The sequence below is a fragment of the Grus americana genome, chromosome 4, assembly GCF_028858705.1.
Source record: "Grus americana isolate bGruAme1 chromosome 4, bGruAme1.mat, whole genome shotgun sequence".
NCBI classification, from domain to species: Eukaryota; Metazoa; Chordata; class Aves; order Gruiformes; family Gruidae; genus Grus; species Grus americana.
In genome coordinates, this window is record NC_072855.1 from 52236944 (window position 1) to 52256341 (window position 19398).

The 19398-nt window shown below is 41.9% G+C and overlaps 1 protein-coding gene across 1 annotated transcript in view; it reads left to right on the forward strand.

Annotated features, from left to right (window-relative positions):
• LOC129205990 (melanopsin-like) overlaps positions 1–16713 on the forward strand; it is a 36669-nt gene extending 19956 nt beyond the window's left edge. Inside the window, exons 6-11 of the mRNA XM_054824535.1 lie at positions 847–1002; positions 2156–2263; positions 7909–8083; positions 10473–10559; positions 12244–12393; positions 16244–16713. Of these exons, the coding sequence (XP_054680510.1) occupies positions 847–1002; positions 2156–2263; positions 7909–8083; positions 10473–10559; positions 12244–12393; positions 16244–16633 (1066 nt within the window). The 3' untranslated portion in view covers positions 16634–16713. The remainder of the gene's footprint in view (positions 1–846; positions 1003–2155; positions 2264–7908; positions 8084–10472; positions 10560–12243; positions 12394–16243) is intronic.
• The last annotated feature ends 2685 nt before the right edge of the window (positions 16714–19398 follow it).

The window sequence follows — 19398 nt, forward strand, 5'->3', positions numbered from 1 at the left end:
AAGCAAAGGAGCAAAGAACGTATTCTTAAAACAACGGTGTCCTGTACACCCATGAAGCACACTGGCCACAAGACTTTTTCTATGCCTTTTGCTCACTGATGTGGTAAACTCATTTTACGGGTATGTTCTAAACTATAGAACTATATAGTTCTATCCTAAACTATACAAAATGCTAAACCATATAAAATAATTTTTTGGCAAAGTGTGGGGTGTTTATCTGATGCGAGAAGATAATTTGATGGGACGTGTTTTGGCAAAAATATTAGGACTGTGTTGTATTCCCCTGAAAATACTCTTCTCCAGTGAGTAAACCTGCGGGGAAGTGAAAATGTCTCTGTAAGTGTTTGGGGCCAGGTTCCTCAGAGCGGTCAGGGTATTCCAGCACGTGTTACCTTGTGAGCTGGAATTTCTGCAAGTTGCTCCTCCCTTGAAAAGGAAAAGCCATCAGATTTGGTTTTGCATCCAGCTGTGCCTTTGCTTGCTCCACCTCTGAGAGCAATGAAGGGGGGAGGGGATACCAATTTCTTCACCGCCCCCCCCCCCCCCCCCCCCAAACCTGAAACCCTCCTTGTGTCAACATAAGGAGATGGAAATCCCATCCTGTAGTCCCAGGGGTTCCTCTGGCTCAGTCCCACAGGCAAACAAAGCTCAGACAGAATGCCCGGGACCATTTTACTACACTGATTACCTTCTAGAGCTTTTAAATATCGGAAGACAAAAGAATAGTTAGAGCAGGGAAAGATGAAATCTGCTTCATTTTGTGTGTTGCTGAGAATGCATTACAGATGTTGCACCTTGCTTTTTCACACTCCTGCTGACACATCTGGGGGTTTTTCCCCCTCACAGAGACGTTCAAAAGCTTGGGTCCTGCAGCCGGAAATCCTACCTCTCTCAGTCCATGAAGAACGAATGGAAACTGGCAAAAATTGCTTTTGTGGTCATCGTTGTGTTTGTCTTGTCCTGGTCTCCATATGCCTGTGTCACCTTGATTGCCTGGGCAGGGTAAGTGGAAATGTAATCCAAAGAGCGTGGGTTATTCTGAAATATAAATATGATTAGTACTGTCACCCACAAGAAGCAGATCTCCCTTTTGAAAGGGTTTTGAATACTTATTACATTAGAGGTGATATTGCATTCTTCATTGGATCCTTGTGGATAAAGCCAGAAAAGGGATTATTTGTCCATGTATTTTAAAACCGTAACAACTTTTTATCTGCATTTTGGGTACACATTGTTTCCTCTCCCCCATGATAATTTCTTTGTATGAATTGGAGTAGTTACCTCTTTTTCCCTCCTAATACCTGTTCTCTCAAGAAGCTTCCTCCATACGCTGTTGCCTATGACACAGGGCAGAAAAGAGGTTAAATTCCCAGACCATCACCTCTGAGCTCTCATCTTCCTCCAACAGCTCTCGGTTCCAAAGGGACCTGTGGTCTTGTCAGTGCATGTTCTCGATATCCAGGTCAGGTTGGATGGGGCTTTAAGAAACCTCATCTAGTGAAAGATCTCCTTGCCCATGGCAGGGCGGTTGGACTAGATGATATTTGAAGGTCTCTTCTGACCCAAACCATTCTGTGATTCTATGATATTGTGATTATCCTGCACTGATGTGACAGACTGTGGCACCTTAAAGTCAAGAGGAGAATACTGGTTTCAAACCACTTCTAATCCTCTCTTTCTTCTGTAAGTGTTTGCAACTGAGTCATTGACACTCGTTGTTGTGCAGCATGCATGTTGCTGCTGAAGGGTTTTTAGCTTTGATTCTGGTTTCTTTTTTATCACCATTCCCTTTTTCCAGATGGTCACAATGGGGGGGGGGGGGGTTGTTTGGGGTTTTTTTTTTGTTTTTTAGGGTTTTTTTGCCTCGTGTAGAAACAGGGAAGGTGTTTCTTTATGTTCCTGGACATCCTCAAATAGATAACTAATTAATTGCATGTCTTTCAGCTTCTCCCAATGAATGAAACCAAGTACACGCTGTCAAATGCAAGCCTTTCATCTGAGCAATTGCATTGAATGCATTGGGATGAGTTAATGTTTCGAGGGTATTTCTTATTGAAAGATCACAGCACAAAAACAGTCAAAGAGAGTAATCTGTTTTAGTAATTTAGTATTAATGTATGGCATAGCTACGTGTAATGTTTTTGCTTTGTTTTAGTCGAGGCAACACCCTAACACCATATTCCAAATCTGTGCCAGCAGTTATTGCCAAAGCTTCTGCAATCTACAACCCCATCATCTATGCAATAATTCACCCAAGATACAGGTACGGTAAACTTATAGGTATGCGTATAACTGTATGTGCAAATGTGTTTTTTACAATGAACAAACTACCCCCATTCCCTCAGCCTCACCCCATGCAGTGTGTGCTCGTGCCCTGACCACCCCATGGTGGGATCCGGGTGTTCAAACCCAGCACTCCATCCCCCTGCTACAGGGCAGCCCAAACTGCACGTGGAGCTCCAGCTGTGGCCTCAGGGGTGGGGAACAGTCCTTCCCTTCACCTTACTTCCCCCTCACAACCCAGCGTTGTCCTGTGGAGCTGCACAGCACCACGACTGATGGGAGGACGATGCTTGGGGTCATCTTTGCTGTATCAGGGATGACCGCTAAAGAGCACTCTCCAGGTAATAGATCCCAACCAATGAGGCTCAAAAATCACATCATCACCAATTTTAGAAGCTATATATGCATATGTTTGAGGTTTGGTTTTCTGAACCACTTAAGTTATTCTCTTTACGTCAGTGTCAGTACTAATGTAAACAAGTTGCTGGTCTTTGGGAGAAGCCCTGTAAGAAGCAAATAGCAGTTTCATAGAAGTTCTGTACAAAGCAAGAGCTGTAGGAAACCAGTAATCCAGATAGAGCTCCCTGCAAATGAGAAATATTTCCAAATATACTGAAAATACCACTTTTTCATTAGCAGGCTTGCTAACTATGGTCAACAAGTATTTACCTTCAAAAAATAAAGCAGATGTTTCTGAAATACTCTACTTTCCACAAAAAAGTCTCTTCTGAAGGCTCAGTTCTCATACTTGTTTCACTTAGTTGTTTCAGGGAAAAACACTTCCAGTCTTTATCTCTATCTTTTTTTTTTTTTTTAAGTCAAAGCTAGTATTTTTTGAAAAAGTTTTACACTACACTAATGGGATTCAGTGGGCAAAATGTAATGTTTCTCTGAAATGCTTCAATGATTTTTGCAGATATGAAATATTTCTGAAGCTATGCCTTCATAAGCAAATTATGCTATGTTTTAATTCTACTTAATACAGATATCAATTACTGTCTATTTTAAAACAGAAAACTGTGCCAACCAGCACTATTTCACCAACAAATACTCAAACACTATCCAGTCTCAATAAGCTGCATGGTTAGCCAACTTTTCTTGCCTTTTTATTTCCTTCTTGATTCTCTCACAGCCAGTGAATGAGTTTCTGAGCTGAAAGGTATGAATCCTGCATTTTATCCAGGCCTTCTGATTGCAGTAAGGTAAGGCATAGAGAGTATAAAGATAACGTGTTGCCCCAGAGTAGATGATTAGAAAGGTAACAATGCATTGTAAAAAAAGGTTTTCATAATGTCGCTCTGATGAGAAACCTACAAGATGAGGTGAATAGAATGATGATTTAATATACCATAAAAGACAGTCCTCCAAAGAATGAGAAACCTTTCCCTTCATAGAAGAAGGTCCGTTATCATCTCCATTAATAACTTCTTTAGAGCTCTCAAGCATCCCAGTTGGTCTCTGGAGACCAGTTCGTCCTTCCCCAACATTTAGGGAAAGCATGAGAAGGAACCACCTTGCATTTCAGAAAGGTCACCTGCTCTTTGAGCAAGCTAGGACCTGGAGGCACGCATTGTACGGACACATCAAACATGATTGTGTCTTCAGTTGTGTGGTCCTAAAAGGAGTTACAAAGTACTTTTGCAAGGGAATAAGCTGGCATGGTGTTCTGCTGAATGGTTTCAAACAAGGACAAACTTACCCTGCACTTCCCAGACGCTGTGTAAGCTAAAACTTCTGTTTTGAAGTCAACATTTTATTTATTTAGAACCTCCCAGGTTCAGCTGAGAAATGTGTTCAAGTACTGGCAAAGTCAGTCCTTTCTGTTAAAACTTCTAAAATACTTGTTTTCCAAAAGTCCAGCAACAGTAGGTTTTCCGGGATTTGTTTGGGGAGGTTTGTTTAATGTAAGAAAACAGATACAACTCCATTGTGTTCTCAGCCTTATCTCCAGCATCAAATGGGCTCCTAAATATTTTTTTCACCTTTATGACTCACAGCAGTGTATGCAGAAGCAGCTCTACCACACGTAGAATATAAAGTTCAGAGCTTGCAATGTCCTCCCATAGCTGTACATAATGTGGTTTCGAAACGTTGGCAGTGAAAATTACTTTATTATATAAAAGGAGAAATTCTTGTAACAGAACTGCTATTCAGCATATCTCTAGATTTTTCTGCAAGTCTTTCAAAGTGTATCTACCACAAAAGGATGCTTCGCCAGAAGTTCGGATGAAACGCGGGGATACCGTGGTGAAAAATGTGATAAATGTGCAAGTGCCACTAGATGGCAGGGTTAGTCGTTGGTACGAGGTTCGTCTCGCCCATGACTAGGAAAAGCTGCTAGGTCATATTGCCTGAAAACTGAGATTTGGGAGCTGGAAAGAGAGTTCGTTGTTTTGAATGTTTGGTGAGTGAAGGTGTGGCTGTAAGAACAGTTAAAACTTCTCAGAAGACTGGTGGACATATACCCAGAAATGGTGAAAACATATTTTGTTTGAAAATGTCTGTGATCATAACCAACACCATTTTGCACCCTCCAAAAACCTGAGTCCATCTTAGTTTTTGAAGGTTGTAGAGGATTTTAGTTTATAAGACAACGCCTACTCTCCGATGGCTTGCAGAAGTTCATTGAGAAGATTTGCATGGCTGGCTGACACATTATGAACCTTGGATTTTTTTCTGACCCAAAGCTATCGTGTTTAGTGCTTTCTTATATTATTTTTGCAAGGTCAAGAGGGTGTTGTCAAAGCAGATACTGTATAATGGACTGCTTCAGTTAGAGGTTTTTCCTACTAGCATTGGCTTTTCCAAGTAAGACTGTATTAAGAAAAAGGCTGGCATCCATACAGGATTTCGGAGATTCTCTTAAAATATGGGAGGTTTTTTCCTGCTTCTTAATTTGTATTTCTAGATGTATCAACAAGAGAAGTGTTTATGCAGTTGAAGACATTTTATAGACTTGGGAGTCATCCAGTCAGGAAAAGAAGTAATGTTGGGTCCCTTGTGATGAATCAAGCATGCAGTTTTAAAACTGAAAAAGCAGCTACAGTACACCAACAAGTCAGCTGGCTAAAATATGTTGGCAGGACTAGTTTTACTTGAACAGTGGATAATGAATATGTATGTAAAGATCGGGGTTTCTGGATAATTTCCATATCTTCTAATAATTTACATTATGCCCTCGAAGTCATTTATCCAGTGATGGATAAATGGCCCAGTCTGTTCAGGACGAAGACTTCAGGGTTTGAGGGGAGATGAATTGCCATTTTGTATTGCAACTAAGTTCTTTTCCAAACCTTTCTGGAAATGAAAAAAAAAGTACATTACAATGAATGTAGCTGAAAATGTAAAGACCTTTGTGCTAGCACTTGGCTTTTAGGAACTGCTCCGAGAGGTTAATTGTTATATACCATTCTGCCCACCCACTCCTCACCAGTACAAAGGAGAAAAACACTTCTCTCTCTGATCGATGTCACTGGAAGTAACAAATGTGAATAAGTAATTCATTAAATGTTGTCTTGTGAGCAAGAAAATTTTTCACTCCTTTAACGGCCTGTATGTGAGGGAACATCGCTCGGCTGTGCCAGTTACTGAAGAAACTTCCTTAGATTTTGGAAGTTTTAGGTTTTGTACTCATTTGTTCATAACAAACAGGGAAATTCTGCATCTCCATGTTTCCAACTTGCTCCCAGGTGAAGCACAATTATACAAAAATGATTTGGTCAAAATTGCTCAATAAAAATATCTGGATAATAATGAATAATTTTGATTTGCAGTATTTTCTCAAGAGGTTGTTTGCAATTACTAGATATTTGGTTTTGGGTGACTTATTTCAGATGATTATAAAAATAACATTAAATAAGCATCTCAATTTATACCTATTTTGTATTTCACATGTACAGTATTAAAACTCTCTTCAAAATCTGTACTTTCATCCCAGTCCACAAAATGTCCCTCAACAGTCCTCCCAAACGTTAGTAAAATTGAAACTCTGGTCTCTCAAGACATCAAAAATGTTCTTATGTTGCCCTTAAAAATTCACCATCAGACATACATTTCCTGAACCTCCAGCATGAGAAGGTCTCCACATGAGATCCCACTTAATAAACAGGATAATATGTTTTACAGCAACTTGAAGTTATTGAATAGTTGACAGCCCCAGGTAGGCTGTGACAGACATCAAAAGCTACATCTATGTCTGAGGGAAGTGGTTCAGCTTCTCAGCTGGGAGAAAAAGCTGGCAGTTGCTTTTTCAGCACCAGCCTGGTATCTTCAACATGAAAATTAACTTATGGGAGCTTGGCATTCTCTCATGTCCTGTAAACCCTTGCTGATCCTCAAAACTTTTCATTTTCTGCACATTAGCTTTTTTTTTTTTTTTTTTTTTAATCCAGTGCCATGCGGGCAGCCTCTGGCACCCCCAAGCAGCTTGGTGAGGCTCTGCCAGTCTGGGCAGAATCAGGAATGATGGTGCAGGCAGAAAGCTTTCTTCAGTCCTCATCTTCACCATAGTCACGGAGCTTCTTGTTCAGTTGCTTTTGAAGTCAGAGGTGGTGAGAGTGGTGTTGATGTCAAATTATTGGGTTTTGGTGGTGGTGGATTTTTTTTTTTGATTGACAAACTAGTGATCTCATCTTGTTATCCCAGAATCGGGTCTCTGAGACTTTAACGTGTGCAATCTTTTCTGAAAATAAAAATGATGATTTCAGACTTACTAGTTATTCAACAAAGTTAGTATCTACGGAAGCAAAGATTTTACAACGTACATCAACTGGACTTGCATCTCAGTGTAACGTCAATATACAAACATCCTTCATTGTCCCACGTATCAGTTGTTTTCCATACACCGTGTTGCTGCCTTGCTTCTTGACTTATTAAGTTTTGTGCCAGTATTAGCTTCATCTGTTGGGCTGAAATAATGGGATGGCACTGGGGAGGTGTTATACCAAATGCATTGCCCTGCCAGCGCTCGGCGGCAGGGAGGATCAAGGCAGCTGGCATCGCGCAGGGGAGGCTCGTGGGCTCTTCTGCTCCATGCGGGGCCAGGGCTGGGGACAGGAGGAATAGGCTTATAAAACCATTACTGAGATTATTATTTAATGAATTGGGCAGGTTTTAAGTTCTTTGGGGCCTAGATCATCGTTCTCCTCCGTGCTTGTACAGAGTGTTAATTCCTGATAGGAGTTTACAGGAGCTGCCGCCATACAAATAAACAATATCTGATTCTTCTGGCCCTCTCCCCCTTCTTTTTTTCCACTCATCTTGTGCCTTCACACAGAGAAGACCTTCATACCAGCTAACCTGAAAGTGTTCTGGGTTAACTTTTTAATTAAATCAGAAGCAATCATGCTCGTCAAGATGTTTTCAATTCTTACTACTTATCCATGCAGCTCTTCCGTGCGTGTTTTGATTCGAGGCCCAGAAGCCACCTGCTATTTTCCTTTCAGCCTGTTGAGTAGTTTCCACTAGATATACTATGCTGTTTCCATGTAGTCTTTAAGACCTCCTCAATCAAAACAGAAGTCGTGCTGAGGTTATGGAAAGAGACGGTACTTTCACCACATGATTTTCAAAGCTGCGCCATCAATGTGCCATTTGTGGGGGTTTTTTTCTTCTGTTTTCTTTCAGAAAAACCATCCACAATGCTGTTCCCTGCTTGAGGTTCCTAATACGAATATCAAAGAACGACCTCCTGAGAGGCTCCATAAATGAATCATCGTTCAGGACCTCTCTTTCCAGCCATCAGTCTCTTGCTGGCAGGACCAAGAGCACTTGTGTTTCATCAGTTTCCACTGGAGAAGCTGTAAGTCTTTTATTGTTTCCATGAAGGAAAGCGAGTATAATGTTTTTCCAACTTCCAAAATTAGTGTCTCTATAAATACATATTCAAAACTAGAGAATGGGAAAAAAAGGCGGGGGGGGGGGGGCATAGCTAAATTTTTTGGGTCATATGAGGTCATTTCTGCAAAGTCTTTCTGGGAGTTCATGCATGATGATTTCTGATCAGAAAAAGCACCCAGGCCAGCATATCTGCATGACTCAGATGCTTACTGGGACCATGGATGTTTGGGTTAAGTCTTTAATGTGAATTAAAAAGAGCCATTGTCAGGCACTCCCCATGTCACCAATCTTTTGCTACATAATTCAGTATCTGGTGAGGCTGGAGGACAGAAAAACAATCTCTATCCAAAGTTTTCTAACCTATCCAATAGCTGTTTCAGTGTTTTAAAGGAAGCCCATTTTCTGTAGACAGGAAACATTTTTATTTGTTCCCCTGGATTTTAACTGTGGAAGATTCCCACACCTGGAGCTAGGTTTTGCAAGCAGCGTACCCCAAGTCTCAGTAAGGCTGGTGGTCTGGCTGAAGTGTAGCGTGAAGAAGCAGTTGCCTTATAGCATGGGGGCTTTTCCTAGGGAATAGTCACAGGTCAGAAACTCGGGATGTTTACTCTGTCGGTTTGGGTTGTGTTACGAGAGAAAAAGGCAGAGTGAGCCCTTTCTCTCCTGCCTAACCAAGCAGAATTAAACAGAAACCAGGTCTCATAGCAGTAGTACCGAGGGAGTTAGAAATAAAAAGATCCCTTGGGGTTCTTCGCAGCCCCCCTCAGCAGGACCTTGCCTGCCCCTGTAAGTCACAAGAAGCTGGCCTTGCCTGCGGAGGCCCTGGGAAGGTGGCTCCCGGGGAGGGCTGGCAGCCATGACAGGGGCTGGGCTGTCCCCCCGCGGGGACCCGTGCTGCGCTCAGCTCGGCTATCAGACACCTCCCGGAGCGGGTGCTGTGGCCAGTAACCTTTCCCCAAGGTATAAATCACTCCGTGGGCTGAGTGGCAAACCCTTGGCTCTCCCCTCGAGCCAGGCAGCAGCGGTCTGAGCGCTGACGGGGCTCGGCTCTTGGCGTGCTGTGACCTGGGGGCTGCTGTCGCTGGAGCTACTTTTCACCAAAATTGTAACTATGTCGAGTATTTTTGGGAAGACTGGGGTCCTTTATTTGAAAGTGAACCTAGGACCACCAGGAAAACCAGCATGAGCAGTGCACCATTCTTGAACGAGTTAACTTTGTATTGAATTTTCTGCCTGAGAATGAAAGTTGTTCCTTTCAGTTAACAGCACCCAGGAGATTTCTGAACTCTTTCATGGCAGACAGACAGTAAGGTAAACACACCTGAGCAAAAAATGCACTGTTCACTGGGAAACCAAGCAGTCCCAGCCAATGCTAGCACTGTGCCCAGGGTGCTGACAAGAAATTCCAGCCTTCTGGCTGTGAAATCAAAAAAACAGAACAAAAAACCCACTTTAAGTGCCTAAGGGGAAGGCTCCCTGCCTGAGGCCCAGTGAAATGGAATCTATCCCATTACAAAAGACAGGTGACTTTGCAGTCCATGATGCTGCCTCTCTTGCACACTAACCATATAGCTGCATCAGGTAGACTTCCAGTTAAAACGACTAATTGTGCTTTACTGGGTAGACTCAGCCATACAGCTTGCGAAGCTGTCAACTTTTGGGGGACAAGGATCCTCTTCCACTTTGCGACTGTGTATCATGTATCCCAGCAGCGTTCTCAGTTGTCACTGAACAGCCTACAGGTATTGCAGACAAGTAATCATGATGATAATTAAAAATCATGAAATCACTTAAATGGGGCATTTTTTCTGGCATTCAAAATTAGAAGGTGTTTAAATACCATGCAATAGAGAAGCTACTACTCAGGAGGGACCTGGTCTAGAAGTGACATGCTCTTTCTACAGTGTTTCATAAAATATATTTCCCATAAAATGTCTTTTAAATGAAAACAATAAATAGAAGAACGAAAGACCTCTTTCAGCCTGGGCAAAGCCTTTTTTAGCATACTGTCTTTCAGATCTGAGCCCAAGTGAGTTTGAAGTGCATGATGTAATTTTTGTGGAGTGTGACGCTGCTGTTCCACACCACACAGCACAAGGATCCCCAAATTTGCTTGCCTGGGCTCTCATAGTCTTCAGGGCATGTGGAGTGCTTTCATGTTTATCTAGTTACTAGTTTTGTTAGTGCAAAAGACCTTAATGAGATTAAAAAGAGAGTTACTCACTTTGTATGGGCTATAAAATTTAGCATTTGTCTTAGCTCTTGAAGATATAAATAAATGCATAAATATTTCTGTTGCAATGTAAATGAAAATGAGATAATCTATCCTGCTGATTTAATTCCATTCACAGACCACTGATTACACAATGATGCATGACAGTATCAACTCTGATGATTTCGTAAACTATAAAATACCCAGATTATCCTTGGAATATGAGGTTAGTATCTGCAACATGTCAATATCCTATGATAAAAAAAGAGTGTATTTTGTGTGGGATTGTGTAACAGCCTGAGCAAACAGAGCACCCACACATATCTGTATCCCTCTTGAGATCATGGGGACTACTTGTCTGCTTACACTTGTGCTTCATTCACTGGTTGTAGATAGCACATGTAGCGACATGGAAATGTTCTGGCATAGTTTAAACCAGGGAGGTTTCTCATTTACTTATTTCTAAACTTTTTTGCTCCTTTTACCTTTACATTTTCCTTGACTTAATGTTTATTCCTGAATTCTCTCCCCATTAATCCTTTGTTTGATGTCAAGTGAAGTAATTTCAGCTGGATCACCCATCCTGATCCAAGAAGCTTTCTGTTCTTCACTGTTGGTCACTACTTGGTTTGGGTTTGTTGGGGTTAGCGCGTCATTGTGTGTGTGTATGGTTGGGGTTGGTGTTTAAAGAGGATAATGTGGATAAGAGGCTTCAGCCTTTGGCACAACTTTGGTTTAGGAGTGTCAAATAAAACACCTGCTGTTAGCGATGCGCAGCACTGTGTTGTGCCGAGTTGACACAGCCAAAAGTAATTGTTCTTGGGGCAACTGAGAGCTCAGGGCAGCTGTATGGATTTTAGCTTAAAGAGCAGCTGCTGAAATAAAAGCTAAGCTCAATGACTCTCTCATGACAGCAGCACTGAGTGAAATTTTGGAATGCTCCAATAAAGCACTGACGGGCAGGAATGACACCAGAAACACTGTAAAAGACACAGCTGTTGCCACCAACACTTTTGTCTGTGTGTTATGTACATGTCAGTGTAGGGACCCAACATATTGGTGAGTCATATAGTGATGTATTTACAGTTTGATTCTACAAGGGACAAGAAATAAACAGGTAGCAACACATAGCTGTATGAGCAAGGCGAGGCAGTGGAATTATGCACTAGCTTCCCACTTGTGTAGAGCCCTTTCCATCCATCCATCCATCTGTATTTAAAAGCTAGTGTGGAACATAGTGGAATGATCTCATCATTTATGCTCAATCAAAAAGTCACCATAAAGTTAGGAATGATGGATGGCCTCTGCACAAGCCCGTAAATGGAATGGTATGGTTGCAATGTCACGATTGCGCTCTATTACTGGCACGCTCTTGGAAAATTAGTGCAGAGCCCACCCGTTGCCTCCCATCCACTAATGACGGTTCAAATAAGAAGCAAGCTTATGGGGCTTGAGAAGCCCTGGGTGCTCTGAGTATCTAGCTAGGATGTATACAAATGTGGTTTTGGACCTGTCCATGTCCATGGTTTTGTACCAGCTGATGGTCACATAGAATGCCATAAGCCATATTAAAGAGATTGGTTGTACTTGCTCTCATCATTAGACTTCAGATGCTATGCAGCTATCAGCATAGTACAAGCAATGAGATAGAAAAGGGTGAAAAACATCCTGGTGAAAAGAGGTTAAATAATTTTTCATTATTTCGGAGAGTTGTTTTTGTTCAGAAAAATAGTCCAGGGTAAGCGACAAGATCAAAAATCAAGCCTCTTCCTAGGGGAATTTTGAGTGAGACCTGTGTTAGAATAGTTTTAGTCTTCTGTAAGTGTGTATGGTTTCTGCTAGAGATTGAGAACTTTTAGAATTTGAGAAAGAACGTAACTGTCTGAAATCCTTCATCATTTGTGATTTAGACCTGGAGCGATGTAGAGCTTGACCCTGTACAGCCAACTCACAAGAAACTGCAGCCTCGCCGAAGTCACTCTTTCTCAACAAGTCTGAGACAGGAGAAGAGAGACCTGCTCCCAAAGACCTGCAGCTGTGATGCAGCAACTGCAGAAAAGGTAAGGGAAAAAGTCTCTGCTGGGGACTCTCCATTTTAATGTTAATCTTGCTACAATACATCATCGCTGGAAAAATAATTCAGCCTTTATAACCATCTGTTTCATCTGTAGGCTTTATTTACACTGATTCTGATGTCCTCTTCATCCTTGCTGTTATTTCTTTTTTTGTGAGTAACGAGAATGCCAATAATGCCTCATTAACTTTTTTGCACTGATACATTGCCTGTTTTTCAAAAGCCAGCATCAGCTCGTAGCTCTAAAGCTGCATTAAAGGACAGTCAGTAGCATCAAATGTAAGAAGTTGACTTCTTTGCCTCTTTGCCTGTTTATCTACCCCAGCTCTGGTTCCTCGTGTCCACATTGCGTCTGCCTCCTTTTATTAAAAAGTCAGGGCTTCAAAACAAGAGTTTGACGTGACAGAAACCACCCTTTTTCTTCTTTTCAGTGTACATTAAAATGTTTTATTTTTGTTGAGGGGGAAGACAAGAAAGAAACTCCCATTTCTCCATAAGGGTGGGAGAGTCTGGCAGCTGCCACCCTTCCCTCACTGAAAGAGGAGACGGTGAGTACTCAGCGCATCTTCTGTGGATGCATCACACTCATTGCCCAAACTGCTGAGGTTTGGTGTCATGCTGTGGAGGAGCCAACTCATTACCTGAGGAACTGCTGAGGATGGGAGCAGCAGGTCACTTGCGAGTCAGCTTCTGCCAGAACTGTATCACCAGTTTCAAAACAAGTATTTGTATGGGTGGCACAATGTCAAGCATTTATCAGTGCTGCCTTTCAAGAAAAGAAAGGACTTGCAATCCCCTGTCTGTGGCTGGACTGAGCAGCAGCCACTTTTTGACGGAGGCACCCTTTCACGGGGTCATTCTAGCACGTGTAACCAACTACGCACACCTTGGGCAGCTACAGCATCTGCTTCTGTCCCCTGTGCTCCCTTCCAGCTCTGAGGCGAATTGTCTAGAAACAGCATAGTTTAAAGCAAGGGCTGTCCTGGAAATTTCCAGCCATCCAGTGACCCAGTTCCTGCATGCGTCTGCCTGTCTTCTTTCATGTGTCGTCCTTAAGATGAAGTCCTCATAAACCTTGGTCTTTTCCTGTAACTGTCGTGAGTAGTATTGATGGAAAAAACAATGGCTTCAGATGCAGTGGCACGCAACGTGGGCTCATATCTACTACCCACCTATGCTGCCCTCCATCAGTAGCCCAGCGTGTCCAAGGCTGTAGGCAGATGGCAAAGACAAGAGATTGTCTCCAGGTGCTGGAGAACCACCAGCTTTTGGTCTCACAAGGAGGTAGAAGGAAAATAAATCTGAGGAAAATAATTGCTGAGTGTTCAGTAATACAAGAAATATTTCTGTATTCTGCAATTTAGTAACCGTGTAGCCCACAAAAAGGCTCAGATACTATACTTTATCTTTGAAAGACATCTGTTGGATTATTTTGACAAATAACCTTTAAACCGAGTACCTTCATGCTGAGGCTTTCAGTGGTGTTCACTGAGATGTGTGGAGTTTATTTACATTGAATGTTCAAAGCCTCATTTGCTTTTCTCAATATTTTCAGCAAAGATTCCTGTGCAGTGTGAAGCTCCTTTGTGTGTTAGCTAAATGCATGAATATTCATTCTATCAGAATAAATATTTATTTGTGAAGCTCAATTAGAGTGTTTCACTATAAGGCCACACATCCATAAAAAAAAACCAAACCCAACCAACCCTAAAGAAACCCCACTGCGTTTTTAGATATTTATTTTAAGGTTTTAATAGCATTACTGGATTGTCTATGACTGAATTCCAGTTATGGCACTTCTAAAAATGCTCATTTATGGAAATACAAGTGTGAGTTTGGTGAAGGGTCACCTTTTTGATTTAACAAAATATGATTTTCTGTTTTTTAGGAAGAAAATCTTTCACTTCCTTCACTTTCTTTAAAAAGACCATCTGAACAACATCTAAAAAAATGTAGATGCCTCTCAATTCTTTTCACTGACTAAGATCAGGTCTCCTTAATGCACAGTTGCAGATGGCTTGTCAAAAAAGAAAAGTCATTCCTCAAGTGAAAGTAAAAAAAGCCAATCAGTGTCCTGGGCTCGGTGCTTTCCAGAGCACGAAAAGGCACGGGACTGTTTTCTGTGCTGCCACAAAGATGTGATCCAGCCCTGTGACTTAATGCAGTTAGTTAGGATGGCACCAGACTTGAGGTAGACTGACACCTGGAAACCTGGCGTGGCAGTGACGAGGCCTTTTTGGAAGCATTAAAATGCAGACCTGTATTATGGGGGTAAGATAAGTTTGGATACTTGATTTCAAAGGAGAGTTGGTAAGTGTGCTCTGTGCATCCAGGTTTTGTGTTGAAGGAATTACCTGGCGTGAAATCTATTGAAAAAAAACTTGGAAGTGGTGTCCCATCCGCTAGGCCTCATCCAAAAGGAATGCATCCTTCTGCTGCGGTGAAAACTGCACTTGAAGCAGGGAGGAGTGGTTTTAGGTTTTGGGTTTTTTCATTCTATTGTTATCATTGGTTTGGAAGAATAGACTTTTCTTCTCTGTCAGGTTGATTTAAACCACTTTTTTTAAGCACATTTTGCTTCCCTCCACTTGGGGAGGTACAGTGGCTGAAGAAATCATTATCGATAGGGATTGTTGGGCTGTAATCATGGTAGAAACTGATCTAACATTTTTAAAAGATGTTTCAGCACCAAACCCCTATAAATCCATGGGAATTACATGCCTGAGTGTCTCAAGATGACTGAAGTTGGATTAATGACATTTATGACTGGAACAGGAATATGTGCAATAGTGGAAAAAATTTACAAAACTATTATGGGAAGCTCAAGGTATGGAGAGACTCAGTGTAGCTAATTAATACACTTTACAGTCATATGAAGATAAATAAATAGAGCTATAACTCTGAAAGATGCTTTATAACAATTTGAGTAAAGCTTAGCCATACTCTGAATTCCATTTGGCTTCATGGGACTACACATAATAATGAAGTAAAAACTGCATTTTACTTTAAATGTTGATTTTCCCCAGGAAGGAGGGACTTCTAACTTCTCTCTATATCTGGCACAGTGATTTTTATGACATTAAGTGTCATTTTCTAATGCAAGCCAAAATTCATCACTCATGTCTTCCGTTTCCAGTGTATTTAAATATTAACTAACACTTTCAAAGCTTGTTTCCTTAGTTTACTCTGGTTTTGCGTACTGTGCACAAAGAGTTATGGAAAGGTACCAGGGGAGATGCCATCAGGGCCAAGTTGGAAATTAAAGTTCTCTCAAAATGCGCAGATGGGAAATGGTTAGCAAAGCAAAATCACAGTCGCTGTTTTTCCCTTCTTTGTCGGTGGAAGTACTGTCCAATGTATGAATGCAAAGCCGCCAACTGCCCCGAGGCAGTACCAGGAGCCATTTGGGACACCAAGATAAAGATTGTCACAAGGACGATGACACTTGAGGCAAATAAAGAATACAGCATGCTTGAGTTTTGTCCAAGATCTCTTCCATGAGAGAGAGAAGTACCTTGAGATGTGTTAAAAAATGGAGAAATATTTTTTTTAAACATAAAATAAACCAGATATAGGAATGGGCTTTTCTTTTTTCCTTTTTTTCTTTTTGGTCTCTGCTGATATTTTTGCATGTCGTCTTTTGCTTCATTTAACATCCTGCTTTCCAAGCTGTAGATATTAACACATCATGATTTTCTCTTTTTCTAGTCAATGATTCAAGTGTTTAGAAAATATGATTGGTGACTCACATAGTGACTAGTGGTAATGAATTTCACATACTGGTTTCTATAGTCGTATGCTGTATGACAACACTAAAGCTTATGTCTCCGCTCTAGGTTTCACTGTCCTCCAGCTGTTTGGAGAAGGTGCTTGGGTGGTCAGTTCTACACAGTCCCTCTGCAACGCTCGTGACCGGCTCCCTAAGAACAGCTTCTCTGCCTGTTGGCTTGAATAGCAGCAGCATCAGCAGAGGAGGAGACTCAGACACTTCACAGATGGCAACTCAAGAAAGTCAAGTTAACGGAGTCCTGGGCTCTATAATTAGCAGTAAAGTCCCTCGCATAATCATCATTCCTACCTCAGAGACCAACCTATTTCAAGAGGAATTGGAAGAGGAAGAGACTGAATTATTTCACTTTCATGACAAAAAGGGCAATCTGTTGGACTTGGAAGGTCTTAACTCGTCCACGGAGTTCCTTGAAGCTGTTGAGAAATTTCTCTCATAAGTTTGTCAGAAGAAAACTTTCTGGTAATTATTTTCTTGGCATCTTCTCCACTTCATTATACCAAATAACCGAAGCCTTGTAGATTAGATCATCAGACTTTTTGTATGTTTATACAGTAGTCACTAGGCAGCCTTCAGATTTATCTTTGTCCAGACCAGTTCAGGCATGGAAACAGGCTTTCTTTCAGATTGTGCTGCAGGAAATGAGCAGTGGAAGATCTGGCAGCATGATCGAGTGGCATCAGTCGAGTCAGCTGCCTGCTTTGTGGGGCCCTGATTTGTAAGCACAGATGGAGGTGCCAGCAGAAGGAAAAATGACTGAGTGAGAGCAGGGGAAGCTGCTGAATGTTTCTGCTACCTGCACATGAAACAGCACTCCTGTTTTGGCAGCAATCTTCTGGACGGTGATGGGAAGCGCCATGAGACCACAGCTTCCACCAGCCCCAGTGGTAACGCAGATGGCTAGATGATCTGAACTGTCTTTTAATCAAATTATTTTCACCTTTGTTTTTGTTTTGGTTTGGATTGTTGTTTGTTTGGGTTTTTTTTAAATAGTCAGCTTGCTAAATGTAAATAAACAAGCTGACGGTGTAACTGGGAAGTGACTGCTTGCTTTTAAAGTTTAGTGCTAGAAGTCTGGATTTTACCTCAGCATTAGCACGATCACCTGAATGTCGAAATGCAAGGTGCTATATGCTAAAATATACACTACTACCTGTAGAAACATTTAGAGTACCTTCAGAGTTACAGTCTTGATAGAATATGTATGGATCCTAAGCCTGTGATTAAAAGGGTGAATGTTCACAGCTGGCTTGACAAGTCATTGATAAAAATAAAGCCTTGGCTGCTATATATCACTTGTCTCTTCAGAGGAGATTCTTCTCCTCGCCTGTTCTAAAATGACCCAGCGGATGTCTTCTCCTACAGGTCACTTACCAGAAGCCTTCAGAGTGGGTAAAACATCATCTGAGGGAGAAAACTCCATAGGACTGTGGTGTTTGCTACAGGAACTGCAGTCACATCGTTATCTGTGGTTACTGATTGTGCTTATTTTATCTGTGCTTCACATTGTGGCTCAGGCTCACCAGACCCTCCTAGCATTTTATTCCTAAATGCATTCTTCCTTTAGTTACTCATTTTCCCTTTTTATAACGTGCTCTCCACATCCTCCCTTTCAGTCTGACTTTCAAATGTAGACAAGAAGTTGAACTATACTGGTCTCTACATAGTATCAGTATATCTTAGTAGAAAGCAGCAGGCGTTTTTCTGGATATAGTAGTGCACGTATTTCGTCCAGTGAGTCTAGTGGCATTCAGACATCCAGCAAGAGAGTGAGAGTTTATGTTCATAGTCTCGGTTTATTCCCTTGACTGTATCCTAGATTGTGCAGAGACCACTGAGAGCATTTCCAAGTTTTGTGTATGCACTGGCTCGTCTCGAGAAGCAATTTCTCTTTTCCTGTTCTCCTGATGCAAAAAACAGATGGAAAGATGGAAAAAGTAGAAATATTTTTTTAATTATTTTTATTATTACAAAATAAGATAACACAAATCTTGTTTGCAGCTAACTAGACAGGAACACCACTGAAGAACGATCTAAAACCCAAAGCAGTGCAGGAGAGAGAGGAATGCTTCCAAATGCACAGACCGGAGGCTTTGCAGGGTGTCAGCATGGCAGACCTTTGAAAGGACTGAGACGTTTGTTTTTGGTATAGGTTCTGTTCTTTTTAGGAAAAAAACTCTGGTGAGTTGGCAAGCTGTTTGCTGAGACAGGCTGCCTATTGCAATGCTAACACTCTTAGTGCCGCTGCTGTTTGAGGTACTCTGCCATCTAGAGACCTTCGTCAGAAACGAGAGCAACGTACCTCCTTACCTCGTGGAGAAGAGGGGAGAAGGGTGGTAGAGCCACATCGTGCGTGTGGTTGTCTGCGTGCAGCCCCGGTGCGCGGTGCTGGGGGCCAGGGCTCAGCCAGAGTCGTACCACGGTGCCCACTGGGTGCTGGGTTTTCTACCGAGGCCGGCATCGTGCCAAGGTTGTCTGCAGTCAGCTCAGCATTTCCAAAGGCAATTCCTCCATTGGGGGACTGGCGCAGTGAGCAGGCAGCATGGGGCAGCTGCCAGGGACTGGGATGGGGACGTGCTCGCCTGCAGCTCCCCGGTGCCAGGCTTTTATCCAGTGCGTGGTTTTGGCCACAATGAGTAATCAAATGTTAATTAAATACAACGTTCATGGAAAAAAGGGAGGCTTAATCCTAGGCTAAACATACTGTCCTGCCATCTCTGTTTCTTTTCATTTTTCTGCTGAACCTGTCCTCTCTGATTTGTTTCTTTTTCCTACATCAACTGTTCAGTCAGTGACCTTAATATCCTCAGCTGCTGTATCTCCTTTTTTCTCAAGCCAGACATTGGGAAGCAAGTGTTCTTATAAACCTTCCAAGTCTTATACCTGACTTTTACTGTTGTAATTACTCTAAAAAACAATCCGAAAATTCATTTGGTGTTCCAAGATATAAAAACATGCCCTGGAGCAGATTTTGCACTGAGATGTTGACAGACCTGTACTGGTAAGACCGTAGGCAGGATATTGCTGTGGTTTCCGATGGGATGAAGAAAGTAAGACCTAAAGTAACAGTCAAGAAACTCCTCTGTATCCAGAAAAAGTTTTGTATTCTACTTGTTAGTCTACAGGAGGACTTTCCAGTGATCACTTGCATATGTGCTGGTACCGATAAAGTGTCTTAGAAAACTAGTGGGCTTGAGGTATGTG